Source organism: Antechinus flavipes, chromosome 2, assembly GCF_016432865.1.
Source record: "Antechinus flavipes isolate AdamAnt ecotype Samford, QLD, Australia chromosome 2, AdamAnt_v2, whole genome shotgun sequence".
Taxonomy (NCBI): Eukaryota; Metazoa; Chordata; class Mammalia; order Dasyuromorphia; family Dasyuridae; genus Antechinus; species Antechinus flavipes.
Window position 1 is genome coordinate 588,075,491 of NC_067399.1, and position 25,259 is coordinate 588,100,749.

At 38.4% G+C, this 25,259-nt stretch overlaps 1 protein-coding gene across 2 annotated transcripts in view; it reads left to right on the top strand.

The window, feature by feature from the left end:
- Nucleotides 1-21,347: 21,347 nt before the first annotated feature.
- MXI1 (MAX interactor 1, dimerization protein) overlaps nucleotides 21,348-25,259 on the top strand; it is a 105,609-nt gene continuing 101,697 nt past the window's right edge. Inside the window, exon 1 of one of the 2 annotated variants that reach the window (XM_051981382.1) lies at nucleotides 21,348-21,861. In XM_051981382.1, the coding sequence (XP_051837342.1) occupies nucleotides 21,600-21,861 (262 nt within the window). In that variant the 5' untranslated portion in view covers nucleotides 21,348-21,599. The remainder of the gene's footprint in view (nucleotides 21,862-25,259) is intronic. The other variant, XM_051981381.1, reaches the window with a different exon arrangement.

The window sequence follows — 25,259 nt, forward strand, 5'->3', positions numbered from 1 at the left end:
CAGTTCATGTAAGTCTCGCCAGTCCTCTCTGTATTCATCCTGCTGGTCATTTCTTACAGAACAATAATATTCCATAACATTCATAGGTATAGATATCCTAATCTTGAACCTTATCAGAATACCAAGATTAAGATAACTGAAAAAGTTTATACACAAAAGTAGACTTGGTTCCCTGTCATGAATTTGTGCAGCCACATGATCTTCTGAGAGCCATCAAAACACAGAATGGGCAGCTTTCTAGAGGCAATGGGAGAATCTTTTAGCCCCAGAGATGACAGACAGGGAGAGGTGGTAGCCTCAGAATTTTTAGAAAAGAAAACAAGGGAACCATATGGCCCCAGGGATGAAGATTAAGAATACCTAAAGCACATGGTCCTAAAGTCTATGGAGCAACAAAAAGACTAAGCTATGATGTGGAGGAGCAGAACTGAACCTGACTCATCTTTATTACTCTGAATGATGCAGACATAGCTTATAGGAAGGAGTATTAATTCTCTAGCAAACTGAAGGGCAAAATTCCTTTGGTAGGATAACTTTAGGATAACATTATGTCTAATTTCTAGTCAGTCTACAACTGTCAAACACTGGTGGTCATTCCTATCCTTATATATAAAATTGTTCCTAGTTAAGCTGACAGGCTCCCGTCAATGTGTATCACAAAGGGCTTTCTTGAATCTTCAAAAGCCAAAATGGCACATACATGAGGAAATTAACCAAGTTCTGGTAGGTGTACATGTTCATATTCTTCATTCCCTAAACCTCTAAATGTTAGGTAGGAGCCAAGATACAAGAATCTTCAGATAGATAAAGAATCTCTCTGGCTTGGCCATCAACTTTTCACCTTTTCATGCATATGGACATTAAGGAGGGGGCAACGTTACACAGATCCATATCAGACCTCTTGGAGGGGTTAAAAAGGAGATCCAGAGAAGTTCAAAATAAGGAAGAGCTATCTAAATTGAATGAATGAATAGGGAGATAGCATTGAATTTTGGAAAGATCATTGTTCTAATCTTGGTTCTACCATTGACTAGCCACATGATCTTGGATAAATCACTTCCCCTCTCTATTTTCTTTTTTGTCAAATGAAGAGATTAGATTAAATCTAAGGTTCCTTCAATTCTGACTTTCTATGGGTCTATGAATCATAAGTCTGATTCCACCTAAAGGATGATGCAATGGTATCAAAAGTCTGGGGAAGTTTTCTTGCTACTATTTATTGTCATGTTCCTGCCTGTCTAGGACTGGTGGTTTCAGTCTGTAGTTATATAGAAATAGCCTCTGATTACACTTTTGGCTATTCCAGGTAGGTTATAATTTCATGCAATTGTTTTAATATGAGTGTTTGGCAGGGTGTACTTATAAAAAAGATATCCTTACTTGCCTCTGTGAATTAGTATCCCATAAGAAATAAAAATATTTTTAAATCACTCTGGCACAGTTTCAAATATGCTTTCCTGATGTTGAAACAGGCCAAGGATTCATTCCATTCAGACACCAATACATTTCTACCATCAGCAATAAAGGAAAGAGGTAAATACTTGGAGAACCTACTTTCTCATTACTGCCATCTTTGAGCTCCTAATGAAGTTTCTTCCTTCTAGGATGTGACCTCTTACTGCCAAGATATTATAAAAAGAAGAGGTTAACAGGCCTCAAGCAATCTTAGAGTGTTCCCTAGTACTGTCTGCCATAGATATCAATAGACACAAGGATTAGTAATCTTTCAAGCCCTTACAACTCAGTAGGCAGAAGAGGGAAGGGAGAGATAACAGAATAAAGGAAGGTAGAGAAAAACAAAAAAGAAAAAGAAAGAAAGAAAAAAAAAAGAAAAATGCATAGATATTCAGGACCCCTAAAGGTCTAACTTCTTTGTTTTAGAGATGACATTATGCCCCAATTATTTTCTCAACACAACTGATTAATGAGTGATCTGGAACTAGTCTAGCCAGGAAGAGATCAGAGAAAAAAAGAGAAAGAGAGAGAAAAAAAAGAGGGAGGGGTGTGTGTGTGTGTGTGTGTGTGTGTGAGTGATGGGAAGTTTGTAGGAAACCACCTAGGAAATGACTTTCTGGGCTGCTACAAGGTTGTATTTTGAAAAGCCTTCAATGCTGGCTTCATGCAGGCTGCTAGTTAGACATAAAAACCCAGGACAACAGGACTGTGTGACACCCCGGTCATTGCATGATCACTAAAGCCCAGCATAAAGCAATGGAGGGAAAACAGAGAAAAACTTAAAATATTATAGGAGGAAATGCCATGCACATAGATAGTTGCAATATGAAGAGTGAGTGGGCATGAAAGGCGCAAAGTAGGCTCTCAGAGTAGTTCCAGCAGAGAGGGTTGGAGTGATTGAATAAAAAAGAAGAAGGAAAAAGAGAACAAGAAGAAGGAGAAGAAGAAGAAAAAAAACAAGAAGAGAAGGAGAAGGAGGAGAAGAAGGAGAAAGAGGAGGGAGAAGAGGAAGAGAAGGAGGAGAAAGAAAAGGAGGAGGAAGAAAAGGAGGAGGAGGAGGAGGAGGAAGAAGAGGAGGAGGAAGAAGAGGAAGAGGAGCAGGAGGAGGAGGAAGAAGAGGAAGAGAAGGAGGAGGAGGAGGAGAAGGAGGAGAAGGAGGAAGAGGAGGAAGAGGAAGAGAAAGAGGAGGGAGAGGGGAGAATTGATTATTTTGTCTCTGTTCTACTTCCTTCTTGACTGTTTTTGCAGGATATTTGCTCGAGGGTAGAAGAATTTGAAGAGAAATGGTAGTTCCAGATATAGACATGAACCCAGTGTAGTTTATCTAGTTTGAACAGAATCTCCACGGTCAAGATGAACTGAAAACATAGCTGGAATAGCAACTGCCCCAAAGATATTGTTTATTTATACTATAACAATGTAAAAATGAACAACTTTTAAAGACTGGAGAATTTTCATTAGTATAAGGACCAATGATGATTCCAAAGGATTGATAATGAAGAATGTTATGTACCTCCTGACAGAGAGATGATGAACTAACTAACTAACTACTCAGAATAGGACACATTTTTAGGATGTGGTTTATGTGAGAATCTGTTCTTGTTTGACTATGCATATTTATTTAAAATGATTTTGTTTTCTTTTTTCAACTAAAGAAGTGGTGGGAGGAAGAGAAAATAAATATCTGTGAGTTGAAAATATTTAAAAATGAAAAAGGTACTTTGAGTACAAGGAAGTCCTTCTGCTCCCAAAACACTTACCACTAAGGACTAAAATTCTACCATATAGGCTTAATTCCTTTGGTTTAAGGCTGTGACTCCTGTTAAATTATAGATGGCAAGAGAAAAAGTAGAAGATTTAGAGATGAAAAGAACCATAGTGATCTTCTAGTTCTATACTTTTATTTTATAGATAAGGAAATTAAGGCCTGGTATGAATATAAAACATATTTAAAGTTCCAGACCAGGGATAAGGAATACAAATTCAAAGTTAAAGGTCACACAAATAACAGCTAAGCTAATATCTGAACTAAAGTCTTCATACTCCTAATTCAGCCATATTTTCAACCACACTATGGAAAGCATAATACTTTAAGTTATTATCACTCTTTGATGTCTGAGTAAGCATAATTTCTGGATCCTTTCCCAATAGTAGAATTTTGTGGAAAGAGGATGATGGGGGAGTGGGGGTGGGGAGGATTATGGGAAGATGATGGAGTACGTTAGTAAATTTCAAATTCTCCAGCCTTCCCCCACGAATACAACAAATTTGTGCCTAGTGTGAGCACAGACTGGTGAAAAATCAAGAGGACTTGGGGCAGAACTAGGGTTCTCCCAACATAACCAAAGATCTGAAGACAGACTCAGGGCAGGGGTTAAACCCCTGTGAAGTACAAACATCTGCAGGCTATCTCCACAGAATCACCAAGTAGGGAGCCCTAGGCTAGTTGAATGTTTCTGGAGCCTCAGCAGGAACCACAGAAACTTTCACCTCCTGGACTTTGGGGTCTGAGTCAGGAAGACCAAGGGAACCTCAGCTGGTTGGGAATGCCAGGCCCATCTATGGTGGGGACTTGGCTCTTTATGAGAAGAATTCAGTACCTATAAAATGCAGAAGTATCAGGGCAGGGATGCTGCTGGCTGTGGGCACTAGCAGGAAAGTGGAGCTCTTGGTTTGGAATTCTTGGTTGGTGAGAATTGAGGTGAAGCCAGAAACACCATCCCTCCCCGCCTTCCCCAGAATTAGAGTTGCTTACACTAATACTCTTATTTTTTTTTTTAAAGTGAACAGTCAAAAAAGAAAGAACTCTACCATATGGGAACAGGGAAGAGTGGAGTTCATCTTCAGAGAAGAATAATGAAGTTAAAAATATATATATATATAAGAATAATTGTACTGCCTGAAAGTCGTGATCAAAAAAAGGACCTTGACACAATAATGCAAAAAGTAATCCAAGAAAATTGTCCTGTAGTGTTAGAACAGGAGGGGAAAGTTGAAAAAGAAAAAAAAAATCAACCATCACCACCTCAATGAGATCTTTTTTGGAAAACAATTTTTGGAAAATTATTGCCAATTTTGGAAACTCCCGGATCAAAGAAAATTTTGCAAGAAACAAGAACAAAAAAACAATTAGAATTCACTGGAGCTATAATTAGAATTGTATAGAACTTACCAGAAGCCACAATAAAAGACCACAGGTCTTGGAATCATATCTACTGATCAAAAGAACTAGGCCTGTGACCAAAAATATCACATCTAGCAAAATTAACTATAATACTGAATAAGAAAAAAATGAACATTCAACGAACCTGCAGATTTTTAGGACTTTCTATCAACCAAATCTGAACTTACTAGAAAACTTAACATAGAAGAGCCAATATCAAAGATCAATTTCAAGGAATTCAACATGGACAAATTTATGTTTTTTATAAATGGGAAATGAATATCATATGTTTTTGACTGACATCAATAATAGGGCAGCTCAAAGGAAGGAATAGAGTTAAGGTAAAAATAATAATTACACAATTGAGGTGTAGAGGAAGAATAGACATAGAGGCATTAGAAGGGGGCAGAGGACTCTTAGTTCTGAAAACCTACTTACATCGAGGAATGGATTAAATAGCAACACTACATATGTGCTATGTAGGGTGTAGAACCCTCCAAAATCTATAAAGAAATAAGAGGGGATGAGCAGGTAGGGAAGTACGGGGTGAAGGAAGAAGACAAAAAAGGGATCCATGGGTGGGGGTAGGTTAAATAATAGCAAGACAAATTATGAGCAGAATTAAAGCAAAGAGTCAGAGAAAAAAATATATGTGTGTGTATGTTTATGGGATGGAAGGTGAGATGTGTGTGTTTGTGTATGGGTATGTAGATATCCATATGTGTAAACATAGATAATACCCTTTCTTAACTACTAGTCTGCTTGGGGGTAGGGATGAAAGGGGGAGAAAAGAATAAAGTAAAAAAGGTATACAGCAGAGAACAAAAGAACAATTTACAAAGAAGTAAAGATGGACACTTGTTTTGAATTCCAAAACAAAATTTTCTGTTTTTAAAAATAAAACAACTTAAAAAAAAAAAAAGAAAGAGGATAAAGGAAAGGAAAACATATAGTCAAAGTATATCTGAGAGGGTGGGAAGGAGATACCATAGAGGAAGGTCAGAAATGTCTGGATTTAGAGTTAGAAGATCTATATATAAATCCTGGCTCTTCTACTTACTATCTGTGAAATCTTGAACAAATCTTCTCTGAGTCCACTTCCCTGAGCCCGTTTCCTTCTCTGTAAAAGAGAGATATGGAACTAAATGAGGCTAGCAATAAAAAAAAAAAAAAAAAAAAAACTCTTTGTAAAGCTATGAATAACTAAATTCCATGTATGGAAGCCATATTTTTCCATGTCTACACAGCAATGAATAAAGACAAAGGCTAACAGAGAGTACGGGTATCTGGAATGTTATATTGGAGGTGGAGGAGGAGGCCACTTTCCTCTCAACACCAGAATGTATTGATATGAACATATGAATAGTATTTAGGATTAAAATTTTGGTGCTAGTGATCCATGATTGCCTTAGTGAACATGATACGCTAGAGAAAGAGATGGTTCCATCCTTAGGAGAGTCTAAAACTAAGAAGAGTTTGGATCCATTTGAGTAAGATGTAGAAAGGGTGAAAGAAACCAGTGAATATTGCAGGAAATGCCTCTTGTCACTTAGGTATGGCTGCTTGTCCTGAGTGCAATGCTAGCAATAGTGAGTAATACTCCAATTGAAGTTTATTAAGAAGGAACTAGGAGGTGGAGACTGTCTCATGGGCCCAAGCATAAGAATTGACACATGTCAACAAAATGCCAAATGAGACAAATTGCTTTGGACTCTGTACTAACCTCTGAACTCTGCTTGTTCTTCTGGTATTACAACTTTTTTTCCTGATCCCAGACTACACCTGTAAATCTACACTTTAAACTGTTGATCTTGATACTGAATCCTGATCAGCACCCTTCATCTAGCCTCTAGACTCCTGGTTCAGACCCTGTGTTTCTAGTAATCAAACCTTGACTCAAAATCATTCACTTTATTGACGTGATGTTTTAAGCCCCTCCTAGAGTGGAGGCCTTCTGAATAAGGCTTTTCCCTACTCGCTTCCTCAAGAAGATTCAGTATGGACCATGGAAGACCCTCAGCTGATCTTGTCCTACCTCCTGATGGGACCAGGGTAGTTAGGGACATTTAATCTGAAGAAGGAAAGACTCTAAAAAGGACATATTTGCTGGGAGACTGATATGAAGTACATAGATGAATAAAGATAAAATATGTGCAATATAATATAAAGCAGTTTTAAGAAGGACATTAACTTCTAGGAGAATCAATAAAGATCTCTTGAAGAAGTTGGCACTTGATCTGAGCTATAAGGGGAGTTGCTTCCCTATAAACTTTCATCCTTTATATTTGGCTCCTCCTTTCTAGAACTACAAAAAAAAAAAAAGTTTTCCACCTAAAGGAGAATAAAATCTTTAAGAACCAGAATTCAAGGGGGTGGGTAACATAGTCATAAATAACAGTTTATGTAAAGTTATAGAGATGAAAAATGGACTATTATGTACAAGGAACAGTAAGTAAACCAATTGGACTAGAAGGCAGAATACATGAGAGAGAACTAGGTATATTTAATCTGGAAAAATATTTTGGAATATTGGAATATACATATATTGGAATTTTAAGAGCTTTATCCAAACATGATCTATATTTCTTTCTTTATTATTAACGTCTTTTATTTTCATAGCTTCTTTTTTAAATTAAAGTTTTTATTTTCAAAATATATACACGGATAATTTTCAACATTTACTCCTACAAAACCCTGCGTTCTAATTTTTTCCTTCCCTTTCCCCCACTTCTTCTCCTAGTTGTCAAGTGATGTTATGTTAAACATATGCAATTACTCTATACATATTTCCACAAATATGCTGCACAAGAAAAAACTGATAAAAAAGGGAAAAAATGAGAAAGAAAATAAAATGCAAACAAACAACAACAAAAAGAGTGAAAATACTATATTGTGGTCCACATTCAGTTCCCACTGTCCTCTCTCTGAGTGCAAATGGCTTTCTTCATCATAAGACCATGGGAACTAGTCTGAATCACCTCATTGTTGACAAGAGTCATGTCCATCAGAATCAATCATTGTATAACCTTGCTGTTGCTGTGTAGAATGATCTCCTGGTTCTGCTCATTTCACTTAGTACCAGTTCATGTAAGTCTTTTCAGGCTTCTCTGAAATCATCCTGCTGGTCGTTTCTTATAGAACAATAATATTCCATAACATTCATGTACCATAATTTATTCAGCCATTCTCCAATTCAGTTTCCAGTTTCTTGCTACTACAAAAAGAGCTGCCACAAACATTTTTGTACATGTGAGTCCCTTTCCTTCCTTTATGATCTCTTTGGAATACAAACCCAGCAGAGACATTGCTGGATCAAAGGGAATGTACAGTTTGATTGCCCTTTGGCCATAATTCCAAATTGCTCTCCAGAATGATTGTATCAGTTCACAGGTTCATCAACCAATGTATTCGTGTCCCAGTTCCCACATCTCCTCCAACATTTGTCATTATTTTTTACTATTATCTTAGCCAATCTGAGAAGTGTGTAATGGTATCTCAGGATGCCTTAATTTGCATTTCTCTGATTAATAGTGATTTAGAGAACCTTTTAATATGATTAGAAATGGTTTCAATTTCTTCATCTGAAAATTGTCTGTTCATATCCTTTGCAAGGTCTTTATTCTAACCCAGAGACAAGAGGAAGCCATTGGAGCTTTTTGAATAGGAAAGTTTCATGGTCAAGTTCATGACTTTAGAATATCTATGTGGAAGATAGAATGAAAAGAAGAGATAGAAGCGGGGAAACTAGTTTTAAAAAAAAGATATTTAAATAATCCAATCAAGGAGAAGAGGTTCTGAATTGGAATGTCAGTCAAGTGAGCAAAGAGAAGGATGTTTATGGAAGTCCTATGAACAATCACAAATAACACCAGAGAGAAGATAGCAATATTCATTTATTATTCAATTTTTGCTCTCTCTGTCAAAAAGAATGACCTTTGTACAAGAAGTGAATGAATAAAAAATGACTGACAAGGAGTTGATATCCAAGATAAGTAAGGAGATAGAACCAGAACACTTAATTGCTCTTGATGAATTCAACTCACCTGACCCAAGTGAACTACACTATGGTACTAAAAGAAGGGGCAGATGCTAAGCCACCATAAGTAATATCGAAAATTATTAAAGATGGCAAAAGGGTCACAAGATTAAGAAGGACAAATGTTATTTAAATTTTTTTTTTTAATCTTCATTTGGTATTTGTGATTTTTTTTTTTAAGGAAGAGAACAGAGTTTGCAAACTATAGACTAGTAAACTTGACTTTGAATCCTGGTAAAATTCTAGATTGCATCATTAAAGAAATGGTTTGCAAATATCTTGAGAAGGAAGTGGTGATTACAAAGAGCCACCATGGCTTCATCGATAATAGGTTGTGCCAAACTGATCTTATTTCCTTTTTGAACAGAACTACTAACCTAATAGATGAGGGAATGCTATGGCTACAGTTTACCTACATTTAATCAAAGTTTTTTCTTTGTTTTAAAATAAAGTATCCCACTCTTCTTGTGGTAAAGACAGAAAAATGTAAGTTAATTGATAATTCAATTAGGATTCAGAACTGGTTGGATTTATTGCCAATATGGCAGGAAGGTATCCAAGGATATAGCTCATGGATCTGTGCTTGGTCCTGTACTTTTTCACATTTTGATTAATGACTCAGATAAACACTAGCTCGATCATCAAATTTGCATTTGACACAAAGTGGGGGTAGGTATCTAACACAATGGATGATAACTCAGCATTCAAAATTATTTTGACAGGCTACAGCATTGGGCTGTATACATAAGAAGAAATTCAGCAGGGATAAATGTAAAGTCTATATTTGGGTATAAAAAAATCAAAAGTACAGAATGAGAGGCACGCAATTGTGTTATACGAGATTGTTCTGGAAAAAATATCTGTGAACTGCAAGCTCAAAATGAATCAACAATATGTGACAGCCAAAAAACAACAATCCAATATCATTAGGACTATATTAAGAGAGGCATAGCTTTCAGAAATGCAGAGATGATAGTACCATTATACTATGTCCTTATCAGAACTCATCTGGAGTATTGTGTTCAGTTCTAGGCTTGATAACTTGGACAGCTGGCAGGGAAGAAGATAGACCTGGAGACAGAAGGATCTGAGTTCAGATCCAGCCTCAGACATTATGTAATTCTGGGTAAATCATTTAATCTTTGTTTTTCTTCTTTCCTGAACTATAAATGGAGATAACAATCACATCTCAAAATAGACCTCAAAAGGTCATCAACTGAGAAAATATTTGTAGAAGTACTGAGCACAGTGCCTGGCACTATATGAATGCTATTTCCTTCCTCCATCCATCTAAGCTAGAGAGCATCTAAAGGACAGATAGTAAAGTTCCTTTAGTCTATGAAATTTAAGGATTAATTGATATACCCAGGTATCTTTAGCCTGTAAAAGAGAAGATGGGGAAAGGGGGAGATAATAGTTGTCTTCATGTATTTGATGAGCTGTCATGTGTTATGGAAGAGGCTTAAATTTGTTCTCTTTGACTCTAGAGGGCAGAACCAGGGAAAAGTTGAAAAAAGTCGAATTTAAGTTTCATACCAAGAAAAATTTCCTAACAACTAGAGCTCTCTCAAAGTGGGATAAACTATGCCAAAAGGTGATGGGTCCCCTTTCCTGAAAGGTCTTCATTTAGAGATCTGATGACCATACTTGTTAGGCATATTATAGTATGGGCATTATATTATATATTAATATATATACTATATATAGTATAGGTATCATGTAGGATATATATATATATATATATATATATATATATATATCATAGTAAAGAGTTCTCTCATATATGGATTTCACTAGATGGTTGCTGAAATCTCTTCCAACTCTAAAATTCTGTGACAGAGAAGTATAACCAATAAAAGTTAGTAAAAATGGTTGTATATGGTGAGTGAAGAGAGAATGAAGAGTCTTATCTAGGTTGATCACTAGATTTTAAACCTGCATGACTGGAAAGATGATATTTCTCACTATCACCCCACCTTCACCAAACTGGACATATTCTAATTCAATTAAATCTTTCATTTGGCAAGTCCCTACTGGACACTTTCAGTAACCAAGAAAAGCAAGAACCTCGGGTCACCTGATAAATAGGATGGTACACTAGGCACTTTTCCTAGTCCCTACTAACTTGAAACAATTCCCCCTCAGCCCCACCAGAGGATTTATGCATGAGATGTAGTGCAAATTACACTGAATTTATGGAGGAAAGGTAGAAGATTGGGGATATAACTCCAACAAGGTAAAATATTTATAAATTAATACTAGATATGTTTTTTTTTAAAAAAACACCTTAAAATTCAATTCACTTAGCATATTCTAAGTCTGTTTATCTTTCTTTTGCTTCTTGGGAACACTTTCCACTGTGAATTCAATCTCTTTATTTTGATAATTATGAAGAGGGTTTTTTTTTGTTTGTTTGTTTGTTTTGTTTTGTTTTGTCGTGTGTGTGTGTGTGTGTGTGTGTGTGTGTGTGTGTGTGTGTTTTGTTTCATTAAGAACTATAATTTCTGAGACACACATATTAATCACATAGGGAAATCTGGCAGAAGAGAAATAAATCTCTCTATATAAGGAAGTCATTGATCTTGAAGATAGGATTCCCAGAGATAATTTAAGTACCAATGTGTCCCAAAATTACATGATAAATTTAAAACTTTAATAGTATAATATGGAAAATAAAGAAAATTTTCCAGAATTGCTAAATACAAAAAACAAAACACCAGTCAATAGAATCAACATATTGCTCCTAGAGATTATGGAGAACCAAGTCTGTACTTTGAACTCTTTAACACATAATGGTTGAATGTAACAAATTTTGCAAGTAGTCAAGGAAAAAAGTCTTCAAATATAAAAGTAAGGAAATTCAAATAATACAAAATTATTATACATCCACTAGAAACTATAGAAAGAATTAAAATAGTATATTCCAAAAAGAAAAGGAGCTCAATCTACAACCTATAAAGACATATACTGCTAACCTAAGCTTTATCATCAACAACAACAACAACAAAAAAGATTAACATTCAACAAAAGAGAATCATTTGAACACTCCTAAAGCCAAAATTCAAGACAGGCGCAGAATATTCAAACAAAAGAAATACAAAAAAAAAAAAAAAAAAAAAAAAAAAAGGCAAATCAGTACAATTACCAAGGAAAGAATAATTAATTCATTAAATTACCGTGTATTTAAAGATTAGAAATTAGAAAAGATTAAATAAAGAAAGAAAAAGAAAAAGACAGCTATAGGATATGGAGAAAAAAAAGAGCAAGGAGATTCACAATAGATTCCCCTACCACCCTATCACTCTGAACTCACAAGATAAAGATGTAAACAGAATTTAAAGAAATGGGGAAAGTAGAGGTAGAGGAGCAAAGAATATTATAGCCTAAATCTCAAACTCTCCTACAAGTGACTCAAAGTTATTTTGTGGGAAAAGATTGCAGTGTCAGAAGGTGTATAAATAAGGAAAGAGAGGCAGAAAACAAAGGGAAAGGAATAATGTATTAAGTCCCTGGGTAAATAGTGAAGGAGCAATGACTTATAGTGTCATAGTCAGAAAAGGAGCTAAAGGTTAATTCAGTGATAAGAGGAGAAGTGGCAGAGGGAGGAACTGGAACAAAGGGATGATGAGACAAAATTCATAAAGATAATAATAGAGAGATTAGTTAGGAAAGAGAACTCACACCTAATAGTTCAGGAGTTTTAACTCTATTTACAACACAAAGAAAAAAAAAAGTACCAAATAAAAATATAGATTATTAGCCAAACAATGAAATTCTGAAGTACACAGAAAAAAAAAAAAAGCAATTTTTTTTTTAAAAAAAAAAGACATAAAGGAAAAAACTCAGTAAACAAAAGAAGAGAGGAGGGAAGTAAGAGGATTTTGAACTAACCATGTAATTGACAAGAGAAAGAACAAAGGTAAGTAAGAGAAATAGATGATAGATAAGATGAAAAAGAAACAATTTAAGTAAAAAAAACCCCAAAATAGAGAAAGAATTGATAAATGGCAGTAAGAGATAGTGATGGAGTAAAGACAGGATATAGGAATGAATCAGGTTGCATCAAAATAGTTTAAGCAAAATTAATTGTTAGCAAAAAAGTATTGACTTAAAGGATTAAAAAGATTTTTTAAAAAATTTTTTAAAGCAAGAGTAGAGACATAAATGGAGAAAAACACAAAACCAATGCTTATAACTTTAAATGTCAATGAAATAAGCAATCCATTAAAAGGAAAAAGTATGGCAGAATGAATAAGAAAACAAAACCACACCATGTTACTTTAAACAAATACATATTTAAAAAGCAAAGATATGTAAGGGCAAAATGAGAGGTCAGTACAAAATTTAATAGAGATTAGGTGAATCCAAAAACTCAAGAGATACAATGCTATCCAAAAAGGCAAGACCAAAAATTCAAATATCAATGGAGATAAATAAGAAATTTACATATTATGGTTAAATGAATCATAGATAATAAAATATTATTGATATTAAATATATGTGCACCAAATGGCATGGCATCTAAATTTACAAAGAAAAAATAATTGAATTGCCCAAAAGTCTCAGGTAATAACACTAGAAGGAGACTTTAATATTCCTTTCTCAGAGATAGACAGATATAATAGAAAGATAAATAAAGGAAAATAAAGACACATTAATATATGTGTATGTATATATGTATATATATGTATACCTCAAAGAGTTTAAAGGAACTTTGTAGTTGCAAAGGACTGGAAACTAATGAGATGCTGGAATAGATGAACAAATTATGGTGTGCGAACATAGTAGAATATTATTACACGATATTTTTAATGACAGAAGAAATAGTTTCAAAAAAACTTGGGAAGTCTTATATGAATAGATGAAGAGTAAAGTGAGTTGAATGAAGGAAACAATTTATACAATAATAACAAGACTGCTAGGAACAACTTTTAGAACCCTATTCAATGATTACAGAATAATGATGAAGAAAGATACTCAGCTTCTGATAAAGAACTGATATACTAAAGACATAATGATACCTACAGTGTTTTTGGTTATAGCCAATGTGAATTTGTTTTGCTTGACTATACATATTTGTTACATAGGTTTTGTTTAGTTTTTCTTTTCTTTTTAATGGAGGAGGCAGAAGAGAAAAGAAGGAAGACCAATAAAGAATAACAGACAAGTATGACAGCTCTCAAAGTTACATTTTGAATGTATTATATGTTTAAAAGATAAAAGAAATCTCTATATAACAGAGATCCATGTACAATTCTCTTCTATCATCCAAATGTTAACAGATGTTTATTTTATTTGTTGTTTGCTAAGTGCATAGCAATATTTCTTAAAGAAAAAACAAAGAACCAGAAAGTAGATAAAAACTTATCAATTAAAGAATGATTAAGAAAAAAAATGGTACAAGAATGTATGAAAAGATGAATTTGATGAATACTAAAAAGAATGGAAAAATTTAAAGGAACTGATAAAAAATAAAGCCAATAGATCCAGGAAAACAACAAACAATGAATACAACAATTTAAATAGAAAGAGCAATAATAGCAAAACAATCAAAACTGATTACTGTGAAGTTATAATAATGAAACTTGGCTCCAAAGAAGAGATGGGAGAAGACCTTATTCTCCTTCTTTGTAGAAGTGGAAAACCATGGGTACGGAGCACTGCATTATAAAGTCATACTTTTCCAATATGTTGGCTAGTTGTGTTGAACTTTTTTCCTTCTTTTTATTAAGAGGGAGACTTGCAATTTAGGACCCAAGCTTTTCCTGATGACAGCCTATAGAGCTTTAAAGGACCTGCTTTTGGAAAACTGTGATGACATTTAATAGAGGGGCCTAGCTCCTCCATTCAGAGCATGTCTTGAATAGCTGTTGCCTCTTTGGTCACTGAATGATGAAGAAAAGCCTTGTAATTAGCTGCTAAGCTAGAACTAAGTTCTAAGAAATCACTAATTTCCCAAATAAAGGTCTTTTTTTTTTTCCATCCTTCCTGCTAGCCATAAGGAAAATGTGTTTCTGAACTCTTGAAAGGTAAGAGAAGGGAACTCTTCCCTTTTCCATCTCATACCTGGCCTTGCATTTGAGCACAGGACTTCCTAGGCAAGCCTGCATCTGACATAGGGATGCCTCCTATTTGTATCTTCTTTCCATTGCTTATGGTCTTGTAAGTTGCTGAGAGGGCAGAAGAGACATTAAACATCTAGGTGTAGAAGTTCATCCCAGAATTTTTCCTGGAAACCTAGTAAGAAGCACAACACCAAGGAGTAACCTACAGAATCTAGTCTTATGATAAATCAAAAAGTATGACTTTCAACAAAGGAGTCTCATCCATTGGCTGGTTCTCACCCAGAAATGAACCTGATGGTAAAAACCTGATGTAGCAACCATTTTAAGATTGAGCACACTCTCCCCAGGGATTGAGATACAAGGAGGAATATATAACTTGATTTGGGAGATGATTTTATATTTTGGTTCTCATTATGTTTTTTCAGTAAATGCCTTTTGTAAAAGTTAATGTCAATTGGCTAACTAATATTGTAGCAATAATCACTAATGATTGTATTGAGGGGAGACATTAGAATGGTAGCTTAAGCTGACATCATTAGAGTGTAAAAGATTAACAATGTAAAACAAAAATTTAATTAAAAAATTTTTTAAGCAAATGCAAAAATGCATATAAACTTAGTTGTGCTGTTTTCAGAGGTTATTTTAAAGTCTTTAAAAAAGAAAGACAAACAAGATTATTGAAGAAATTTAGGATGTTTAGCTTGAGACAGGAAAGACTTTGAAGGAGGAGAAAAAAAAGGTGATAGGCATCTTATAGGATCTGAAGACCTTTTGTTATATGGAAGATGGATCAGACTTATTTTGCACAGCCTCTAAGACCAGAAGTAGGAAAAATGAATGGCATTTATATAAGGAATAAGGAAGAACTTCCAGGTAATCATAAGTGTCCAAAAGTAAAATGGGCTTCCTCAATGGTGAGCTTTCCATCACTGAGAATGGATAATGATGTTGGGGAGTAAAGGATTCCTACTCAGTACCAATTGAACTGAATAACTTCCAAGCTTCCTTCAAATTCTAGGATAAACAGTTCATTGTCACTTGAGATGTTTGGGCTGTGGCTGGGCTACCACTTGTTTATATATTGTAGAAGCTTCAAGTAAGGCTTAGACTAGATGATCTCTAAGATCTCTTTTTGACTCTGGAATTCTGGGAATAGAGGAATCAGGATACTAGTAAGAAGAAACAAACAAAACCCTGAGTTTTTATGCTAATGCAGAGACTTTTTGTTCTCTTTACTCTTTTATATTCCTTAATGCATTGACCACAAAAGGGATCTGAATTGAAAGGTATCTGATTATAGCTATAGGAAGAAGCAAAACCTTTTCTACAGCTACAGCTTACTCCCAATTCAGACATGGCTACAGTATTTGGAATGCCAAAAGGTTCTTTTAGTTCTTAAAGTTCCATCACAGGACATACTTGAATAGATTTCTCCCCTAAAAACAATGAAACCTGGAAGAATAGGAGTGAGATTCACCAATGCTTTGGTTCCTAGAACTCTGAGGCAATTTCTTATCTCATTTGGAAAGTTTCCTTCCAAATCAAAAAGTTCAGTTAGCAATGCTTTAGTGAGGCAAAGGAAACATCATCCCCCCTCTTCCCCCCCCCCCCCCCCACGCATTTGCCAAGCGACAGTGAAGAGTGCAACAGAATCTAAACTAATCTGGATGGGGAGAGAGAGACAGAGATAAAGGCAGACAGACAGACACAGTCACAGACAGACAACCAGAGAAAGAGAAAGACACAGAGAGGGACAAACAGACAAAGATATAGAGACACATAGAGACAGATAGAGAGAGACAGGAGACAGAGACAGAAAGAGATTCAGAGAGACAGACAGAATCAGTGTGTGTATGAATGGAAGAAAAGTAGGAGAGAACTGAGATCAATTAGAAAGACCTAGAAAGTCAAAAAGTATTTTCTCAGAGATAAACAGGTGACCTGTATCCCATCTGAATGTAAGAAGGAGAGGTTTCAGTGGAAATTCTCCTATCTCCTTTTCAGTAATTAACCTGCCTCTGTGTACATAAAGGCATAATTACAGGCAAAACAACTCCTTTGATGTATGAGTATAGAATTACTAGGGGGAAAAGAGGGGAGAAATAAAACAGCGAACAATCTTTCTTTAATATGCAAACAAGGTCTATGAAAAAATATTACCAAAAAAGCAAAAAAAAAAAAAGGGGGAGGAGAAGGCTGGGGAAACAGACTCTGATCCCTTAGGGAGCATCTGCAACTAGGCATACAACACTTTTCCATCAAGACTTTCCTTTCAAACAGTTCAAGTGTTTTCAAGTAGTTCTTATCAGGTCAGTTTCTCATCTTCTTATTCTCTCCTATGCTCCTTCCTCCTTTTACTGAAATTTCAATCCCATCCCCAAAATGGTCCATTTAGTCTTGAATTCTTAGGTTATGAAATCAAGGTTTAGGGGGTTCAAACACTACATCCAAAAAACAGAGCAAAAAGGGAATGGGATGAAAGACCCTAACCTAGCATCCTGTTATCTAACCCGTGAGTCATCCACTTAACAACACTCCCGATGTCCAAACTGACTTCATTACAGATATCTTTTCATTGGGGAAGGGGAGGAGACCTATGCAATGCTAATATCATGTAACATTTGATGGGCTTTGAGAAGAGGGTGGGAGGGGGAAAGAAAGATAAACAAAGAATAAGGCTTCAAGAGACCTTGGCATGTTAGTCACTCTGCACATGGATTCCAGAAATGAATTTATTCAATAGAATTATACTATACTAAACATATGGAAAATTTCAGGGCAGGACAGAGCTGGGCTTTGAAATAAAAACAGACATTTCCCTCACCCCTTTGATGCCTCTTGTGGTGCCATGATTCCAGGGTATGGACTTGCAGAATAACAAAAAACCATATTCAGAAGATGGGGTGAGACAGGCAGACTCGATTTGGCACCAATAGTACCATTTTTCCATGGGAATAATCTTAGGGACTAAGCTTTGGTTGACTGTGGGAGAGTGCAAATCAGCACTTTTTGCAGATTTTCTACGAGCCCTTGTTTCTCTTGGCCTTGGTCAGATCTGTGGCCTGGCTCACAGATTCCCACTAGGCCAGCTCTAGCCCACAAACCTTTGAGAAATGGAAAAGATAGTTTCAAAACAACAACAACAAAAAAAACTTGAGGATTTATCATAGGAGCACAAACTAATGTGACTAATATATTTGCACATGTACAATCTGTATTTCCATGTACTGTGTATCCCTAAGATTACTGAAGCAAAAGCAGATTTTCCAATCTCACTATTCCACCTTGTACTTGGGGCTGGGGAAAATCTAGTTTCATTTTTAACAAATACCATTGATTCAGTATGGTTTACAGAGAGCTCTGTTTTAAATGGGCTGTTCTACATCTTGACACAGGGCCTTCGGAACATTTTTAAACTTTTAAACTTTATTTGTCCAGATGTAATGTTAGTAGTGGGGGGTGAGGGGAACTTTTTCCCCCTCAGTGCTGATATAGACAGTCATTCTGTTTCACTAAGACTAAATTTATCTTCTCATCTATCATTGAAATTTTTTTTCAGAGGGATAGTAGCGGTAGCAGCAGCAGAAGCAACAGTAGCAGCAATAGTAACAGAAGAAGTAGTAACAGCAGTAACAGTAGCAGTAATAGTAATAGTGGAAGTAGTGGTGATGGTAATGGTTGTAGTAGGAGAAAGAAGAGGAGGAGTGATAATATTGGTGGTGGTAGCAGTAGTGGAAGTAGTAATAGTACTAGCAATAATGATAATATAACTGGCATTCATATAGTGTTTTAAGGTTTACTAAGTGCAAAATAAAGTACAATTACATCACAGAGTTGTTCTGCTCATAAATTAGTTTTCTTTTAGATAGCTTTTATATTTCTATTCAAGCCACAATTTAAGTTTATTCCAGTTGAAACTGCATAAAGACTTTATAAGAACTCAATTAGTGTTTTGATATATTAAAAAAAACTCATTTTCCTCTCATCTTTTTTTCATAAAGTTTTCACTTCCTGAAAGAGCTTTCAGGGCAAATGTTTATGAAAATCTCACTTGGATGACAATTCTTAAATTAATTTACATGATGATTTTCCTAGCAGAAAGAGGGTTGTTTTCTCTGTGAGTTTCGATTATTTCTGCTTGGAACATTGGTCATACACTAAGAAGTCACATAAGGATCCAGATCTCTAGTTTTGAGAAAGAAAACAAAATCTCATTTGAGTTCAGTGGCAAAAATGACAGTGTAGTATTCACTATGGGATATATTTGAGCCTGCTGTGGAGCAAGTTTAAGAGAATACCTTGACCTACGGTCCTGGACCCTTTTTCATTTTTGTAGAAGTAACAATGACTGGGAGAGGTGGGAGTGATTCTCAAAACCAATACAATTCAATATACATTTATCATGTACTTACTATGTGCCCAGGATTTTGCTAGGTGGAAAGAGAGATGATACAAAGACAAAATGAAAAACCAGTTCTTGCCCTCGGAATGTCATACTGGACTACAAAATTTACAAAGATTAGTAAAAGCAGGATAGTTTGAGGAAGGAGAAAGCATTAATAGGAGGATGGGGCTGGGAGATAAGAACAAATTAAATACTTAAGATGACTCCCAAATTTCTCTTTGGGTAACATAATCTTTATGTTCTTCTTACCCATCCCAAAGACCTCCAATTTTAAAGGAAGAAAGAAGACATATTTTAGAAGAGATATTGAGAAGCAATATGCCAGGTTAAAGACCTGGACTTGAATTCAGAAAGGCCTAAATTCAAATATACCCCTGACCCACTGGTTGTGTGACCCTAAGAAAGTTACCTTTATCTCCCACTGCCATTACCACCACCACCATACATAACTATCATGATAAGTCAAGTATAAATTCAGAGGGATTGACGATCTGCATTGGCAGAGAACATTTTTCTTACTGGAAGTTTCCTATATCAATGAAATCAGGTTCATTACAAAAAAAGAAAAAAAAAGACCACTTAGACAAGAAGTTAGAGGATCTAATTTGGAGTCAAGAAGAACTGACTTCAAGTCCCTCCCTACCTGACATATTCCAGATAAGTGATTGAAAGATAGGCATTTAGCATCTTAATCTCCCCAATCTCATTAGTTTTTGAATTACAGACTAGCTTCCCCACACAGGATAAAAACCAGGAATCCATTTCTCCTCCCCATTCTATCCACCTTCCATTCCTCACCCCCAAAATGACCAGCTATATGAAGAACAGGTACAGAATTCTGCTAGATTTACTAGGAAGTCTACTAGGAAGATGAGAACACTGTAAATTATGCCATGAGTACTAGTTGGCAGGAGTGTGAATGTTTAACCTGGAGAAGACTGACAATGAGAGCTACTGACGATTTTCATTGGGTACAAGTAGTAGTAAGAATTGGGAGAGTAGTCCTCAAAAACAGCAGGGCAAGTCAATAAACAATTAAGAACTTACTATATACAAGGATGTAGAAGGGAGTCAAAATAAAAAAACAATTCTTGGTCTCATTATATTAAAGGGGGGCTAAAATATTTAAGAATTAGTTAAAAGGATAATTTGAGGAAGTAGAAAGCACTAACAGAAGGATAGGAAAGGGAGGGGTGGATTGCTACTCCCACTGGTGAAGGAAGAAGCTACCTCCTTAGTTCATTTAAATTATTTTTAAGAGCCTACTTTATTTCAGGCACTGTAATGCCTGCTGAGGTGAAAAAGAAGGGGGGAAAAAAGGCGGGCTCTCAAAACTCTTACGGGAGGTGTTTGTTGCTGGTGGAGAGTGGGGAAACTTCTATAAAGTTAAGTAAAAACAACAACAAAACAACAATACAGTTTAATTGGAAGAGGGCCTGCATCCGTGGAGGCAGACTCTGGATGATCATCAGGTATGGATGCTGAATTGCAAGTTAAACCTGATGACCTCTAAGATCTCTTCCAACTCTGAGATTCTATGATTGCGTGACAGTACGGAATGCCAAAAGTGATCTTTACACAACTTGCGCTAGAAATGACAGGTGTAATAGGAACAGCAGAAATACCCTTGCCCACTTCCATCTCCCAATATCAGAAGAAAACTCTGCATTTAAAAGAAAACAAGAATAAACCCAACTTTTCAAAAACTAATCTTTGCTATTTCTCCCGAATTGAAATCTTGGGCCGGGGGAGGAGGGTGGTGGATAGTGGGGAGAATGGGAAGAGTGAAAGAGAATGAGAGGAGCTGAAGACGCCTACTGAAGGGATTGTGACCTAGACTTTGCCTTGGGATAGTATTCGGTGGGGAGAAAGAAAGACGGGGTGGGGGGAGAGGAGTAGTTCTCCATTACCTAGGATGGTTTTAATTCTACCCAGTTCCAGACTGCGGTGTGTTGTTTGTGCAGGTGTATAAAAACAGTCGTCGTATGGATTTTTCCAGTTCGTGTCAAATGCGGTGAATTTCCGTGAAGGACTGAGCAGAGGCAGGTTGAAACCGCGACTGAAGAAAGATTTCAGAAGGGGGAGGGCGAGGGCAGGAGGGTGGGGGCGCACAATCTAGAGTCTCTTTCCGCACCTTTTATCCTTACTGGTCAGATGTAGTATATGGCTCGCTCTAGGACCCAGGGACCAAAGAGCCTCAGTCGTCCTGTAGGTTCATTCAATCTCTCATACACACACATACACACACACATACACACACATACACACACGCACACCCGCGCGCGCACACACACGCACACATACACACACGCACGCAGACATACACAACTGCAACCAGGAGAGGTTCGGAAAGTCTGCGAGAGACTCTTTGCGGCCGCATTTTCTTCTCCTCAGATCCTGTCCTGCACTTGGCAGCAACAAGCCTCCTCCCAGAACGTCCGAAGCAAGAGCTCGGAGATTCCGCCCCCCCCTACCATGGGCAAACGCGGCAGGCCGAGGAAAGAGGCGAGATGCGGGGAGGAGGATGGGCCGGCCGCCTCTCCGGTGCCCCAGCCTCAGCCTCAACTCCAGCCCCAACCTGGGGCGCCCGTGGCAGCCCAACTCAGGTGCCCCTTCAGTGACATCTTCAACACCAGCGAGAGCTCGGTGGAGAAACACATCAACACTTTCCTGCAGAATGTGCAAATCCTGCTCGAGGCCGCCAGCTACTTGGAGCAGATAGAGAAGGAGAACAAAAGTAAGTTTGCGGCTTGGGGGGGGAGAAGGGGGGAGACAGAGGGAAAGAGAGAGAGAGAGAGAAAGAGAGAGAGAGAGAGAGAGAGAGAGAGAGAGAGTGAGTTAGCTTCTCGCTTTTCACCGTCTGCGCCTAGCCCCTCAAACAAGCCGCTGTCCGTTTCCAACCCTCCCCCAGCTCCTCGCTCTGAGCGACTGACACCAGAGGAAGGGACAGGCACTCAGAGCTTACAGAGATGTAACAAAGAGAAGGGGAGAGAGCGAGAGCGAGGGTGTGAGTCTTCTGTGTATCTGTCTGCTGGGGCTATGGAGAAGGGCCGAGGAGAAAACTGCAAAGTGTTTGGCTGACAACCGAGCAGTAAGCAGGCTCTCCTCGAGATCATTTTTAGGCTCCTTTTTTTTCTGTCTCCTTGGCCGGACGAGTGTTTGTTTTGCCTTCGCCTGGATCTGGGTGGGGTGGCTATATTAGCAGGCTATAAAGTTGGAAGCGGAGACTAGAGAACGAGGATTCCAGAACAAAACCCCGTTCTTTCTTCCTTGCTTTCTTTCATTCTCGCATTCTCGCTCGATCTCTGGCTCTCGCACTGTCTCCACTGTCTCTTTTTTCCTTTCCATGAGCGCTGTTCTACAGAGAACCACGAACTGAGACACAATCGGGGGCTGCTGCCGGCACAAGTGCAAGGTGGTGGTAATCTCCCTTCCCATACTCTGGCAAAAAACAACAAACAAAAAAGATTTAACCTGAAGAAACCCCCCCTCCCCCCCTCCACACACAAAAAATGGCCTTGTTCTGTAAGGAAGTTGGCCAAGTGGACGATGCTAAAAGGAAACTTTACGATCTTGCAAGAAACAATAGTTGACGAGGGTTTGGGCTGTTTTGATGGAGGTGGGTTTATTTAATTATTTTCCTGGCGATGTCTCCAGCTCAGCTTCCCGGACAGGCAAGGAAGTAAATAGTCTTCCTGATAAATTCGGTCTATTGGCCTTGGTTTTGGGGGGTCCTAGATTTTCCTCTTGGACTGCTCACGACCACCCCATCCCCCCCCCCCCAAGTCAGTAGAATAACCATCCCTAACGGGTGCATGCATTTGCCTGAGCTCGGCTCGGAGCACAGTCATTGACAATAAAAGATGGGAGAGAGGGGGAAGGGGGAAAGAGAGACTGAGAGAAAACCCTGGCTATTTAATCTGTCCGAACAAGCAGTAAGATCATTGTAAGACGTACACGTACACGTACACACACACACACACACACACACACACACACACACACACAAAAGGTCAGATTGCAACGTGTCAGATCTTGCAACCCTCCCCTCACCATTCCCCCAACACACACTCATTCCCACAAGCCAAGAACAACAACATCACACACAATATACAAATATCCCCACTAAACGAACGCATCGACTTTCAGGATTAAACTAATCATATGAAAGCACGAGAGATCCTGAGAATTCTTTATTTCATTTTAATAGCATTTCTGATGTTGACGGAGCGGGGGCGGGGAGGGGAAAGAAGAGAAGGGGGCTTCCCCCCCCCCCATTCTATAATGCTCTTCGTGTTTAGGTTGCAAAGGGAAAAAAAGCTCTGATGTCCGAGTTACTGTGTCTCTTTCGATTATTCATGGTGGGGAGGTAGGGAATGCATTGGCTAGGGTTGTAGTTTCTGAAAAGCTGGAGTGAGAGTATGTGGAGGGGGAAGGGAGGAGGGAAAAAAGCAAGGATTTTTGTATTCGTTTTTCGAGTGCAGATTGAGGGATGACACACTGGGGGTCTCTCCTTCCTTACCCCCCGAGTTTTTTTCTCGAGAGTCGCGTCTTGTGGAGACGAAGCTAATCTTTAGAAGTGTTTATGGAAGGGACCTTGGAAATGGGTTGAAACCTTTATTTTGGCTTATGCCACCCTTAAACTTAACCTCGTTATTTCTCTCTGCCCCTACTCGCTCATCCCTGGGGATGAACGGAGAACCCAGGAGCTCAGCGTCTTCTCGTTTATCCGCTTTCCTCGTCCTTGGCATGGCCGCAAGTCACGTAGGCAAAAAGCCGAGCGAGCCGGGTTGCCCAGTGGGGAGTGCGGAGGAGGAGGGAAAGGTCTCCTCCCTGCTGAGCTAGTCCGCGTGCTCTTGTTTGGGTGGGGAGGTCGTTGGAACAAAACTAAACAAAACCTGACTTGCTCCTTGGAGTAGGACTTTAGCTCAGCAGTTGCCTCCTTTCCTCGGTCAAAGTCAACTTCATGAATGTATTCAGCCTTGTTTCTCAGCACCAGGAACCCACTCCTGCCTCTCCTCTCCTCCCCCCCCCCCCCCCACTGGAATATTTTTAGACCTCGCTCTCCCTTTTTTGCTGCTGCTGTTTTGCTTTACAGGACGTGCTGCAAACAGCACCCTGATTTCCGCAGATGTGCTGAGCGCAGAGCGTGAAATAATGTGGCGAGGAGGAATAAAAGACAGCGGGGCTGGATTGCTGAAAACGCTGAGGAGCTGGAGGCGCACATTCCCTCCCCCACTCCCCCCTCCCTCCGCCCCCGGCCTCCCACGCATTGTTGGTGCTGTGGGGGATGACATAATCCGAAGTCTCTCGGTCCTCCCTGCTCTCAGACCAGCGCCACCCGAGTGGCATGCCCTTCTTGTTGTTACCCTGGGCTCCTTGCCATCATCCCCTGCAAATATCACCGAATTCTTTCCTACTTCACCCCCCACCCCCCTCCTCCAGAGAAACACAAGGCGCTTTGGAAGGGCCTTTCTTTTCCTTCTTCATCTTCTCCGCGGCCCCTGGCTGCTGTTTTTCCTCTTGCTCCACACAATGCCCAACGTCACGTCACCGGTGTGTGCCTAGAAACCCTGTAAGCGGCTGAGGAGGGTCGTGGTGCCCCTCTCTATCCTCTGCAGGCAGCGGTGCGGCTTGTTTCGCTACAGAGCATGGATTGCATTAAAGAGAACATCTTAATTGACAAAAAAGTGAGAGGGAAAGGAAATGAGTTTTAGAATCTAGACAGGGTCCGACAGGATCACAGGGTTCAGATCTGGAATATTTTTGGAAGGAAAATGCCGTTGTTTTTCTTTTTTTAAGCTTCTTCCCAGTTTCTTGCATGGTATTTTTTTTTAGGTCACATTACTGCATAGAATGCTGCTGGCTCAGGTGCATAACCTCCCTGCCTGCATTACAGCCCGCTCCCCCGTAGTCACTTGATCTCAGTTTCTCCGCCTCTTGCCGCTTCTCCCCTCCCAGTTAGAGACACGTGGTTTCCACATGGAGATAAACTTCTCTCCTCTGACTGGACTTGACCTAGCTGCGTACTTCGGCCAATTGGCAACTTTGGCCTCTTCTGACGTCACGCGTTGCTAGGGCTTAGAGTTCTGTAGGTGGGACCAGGAGCCTAGCCCAGGAGTCTCTGGGAACTGT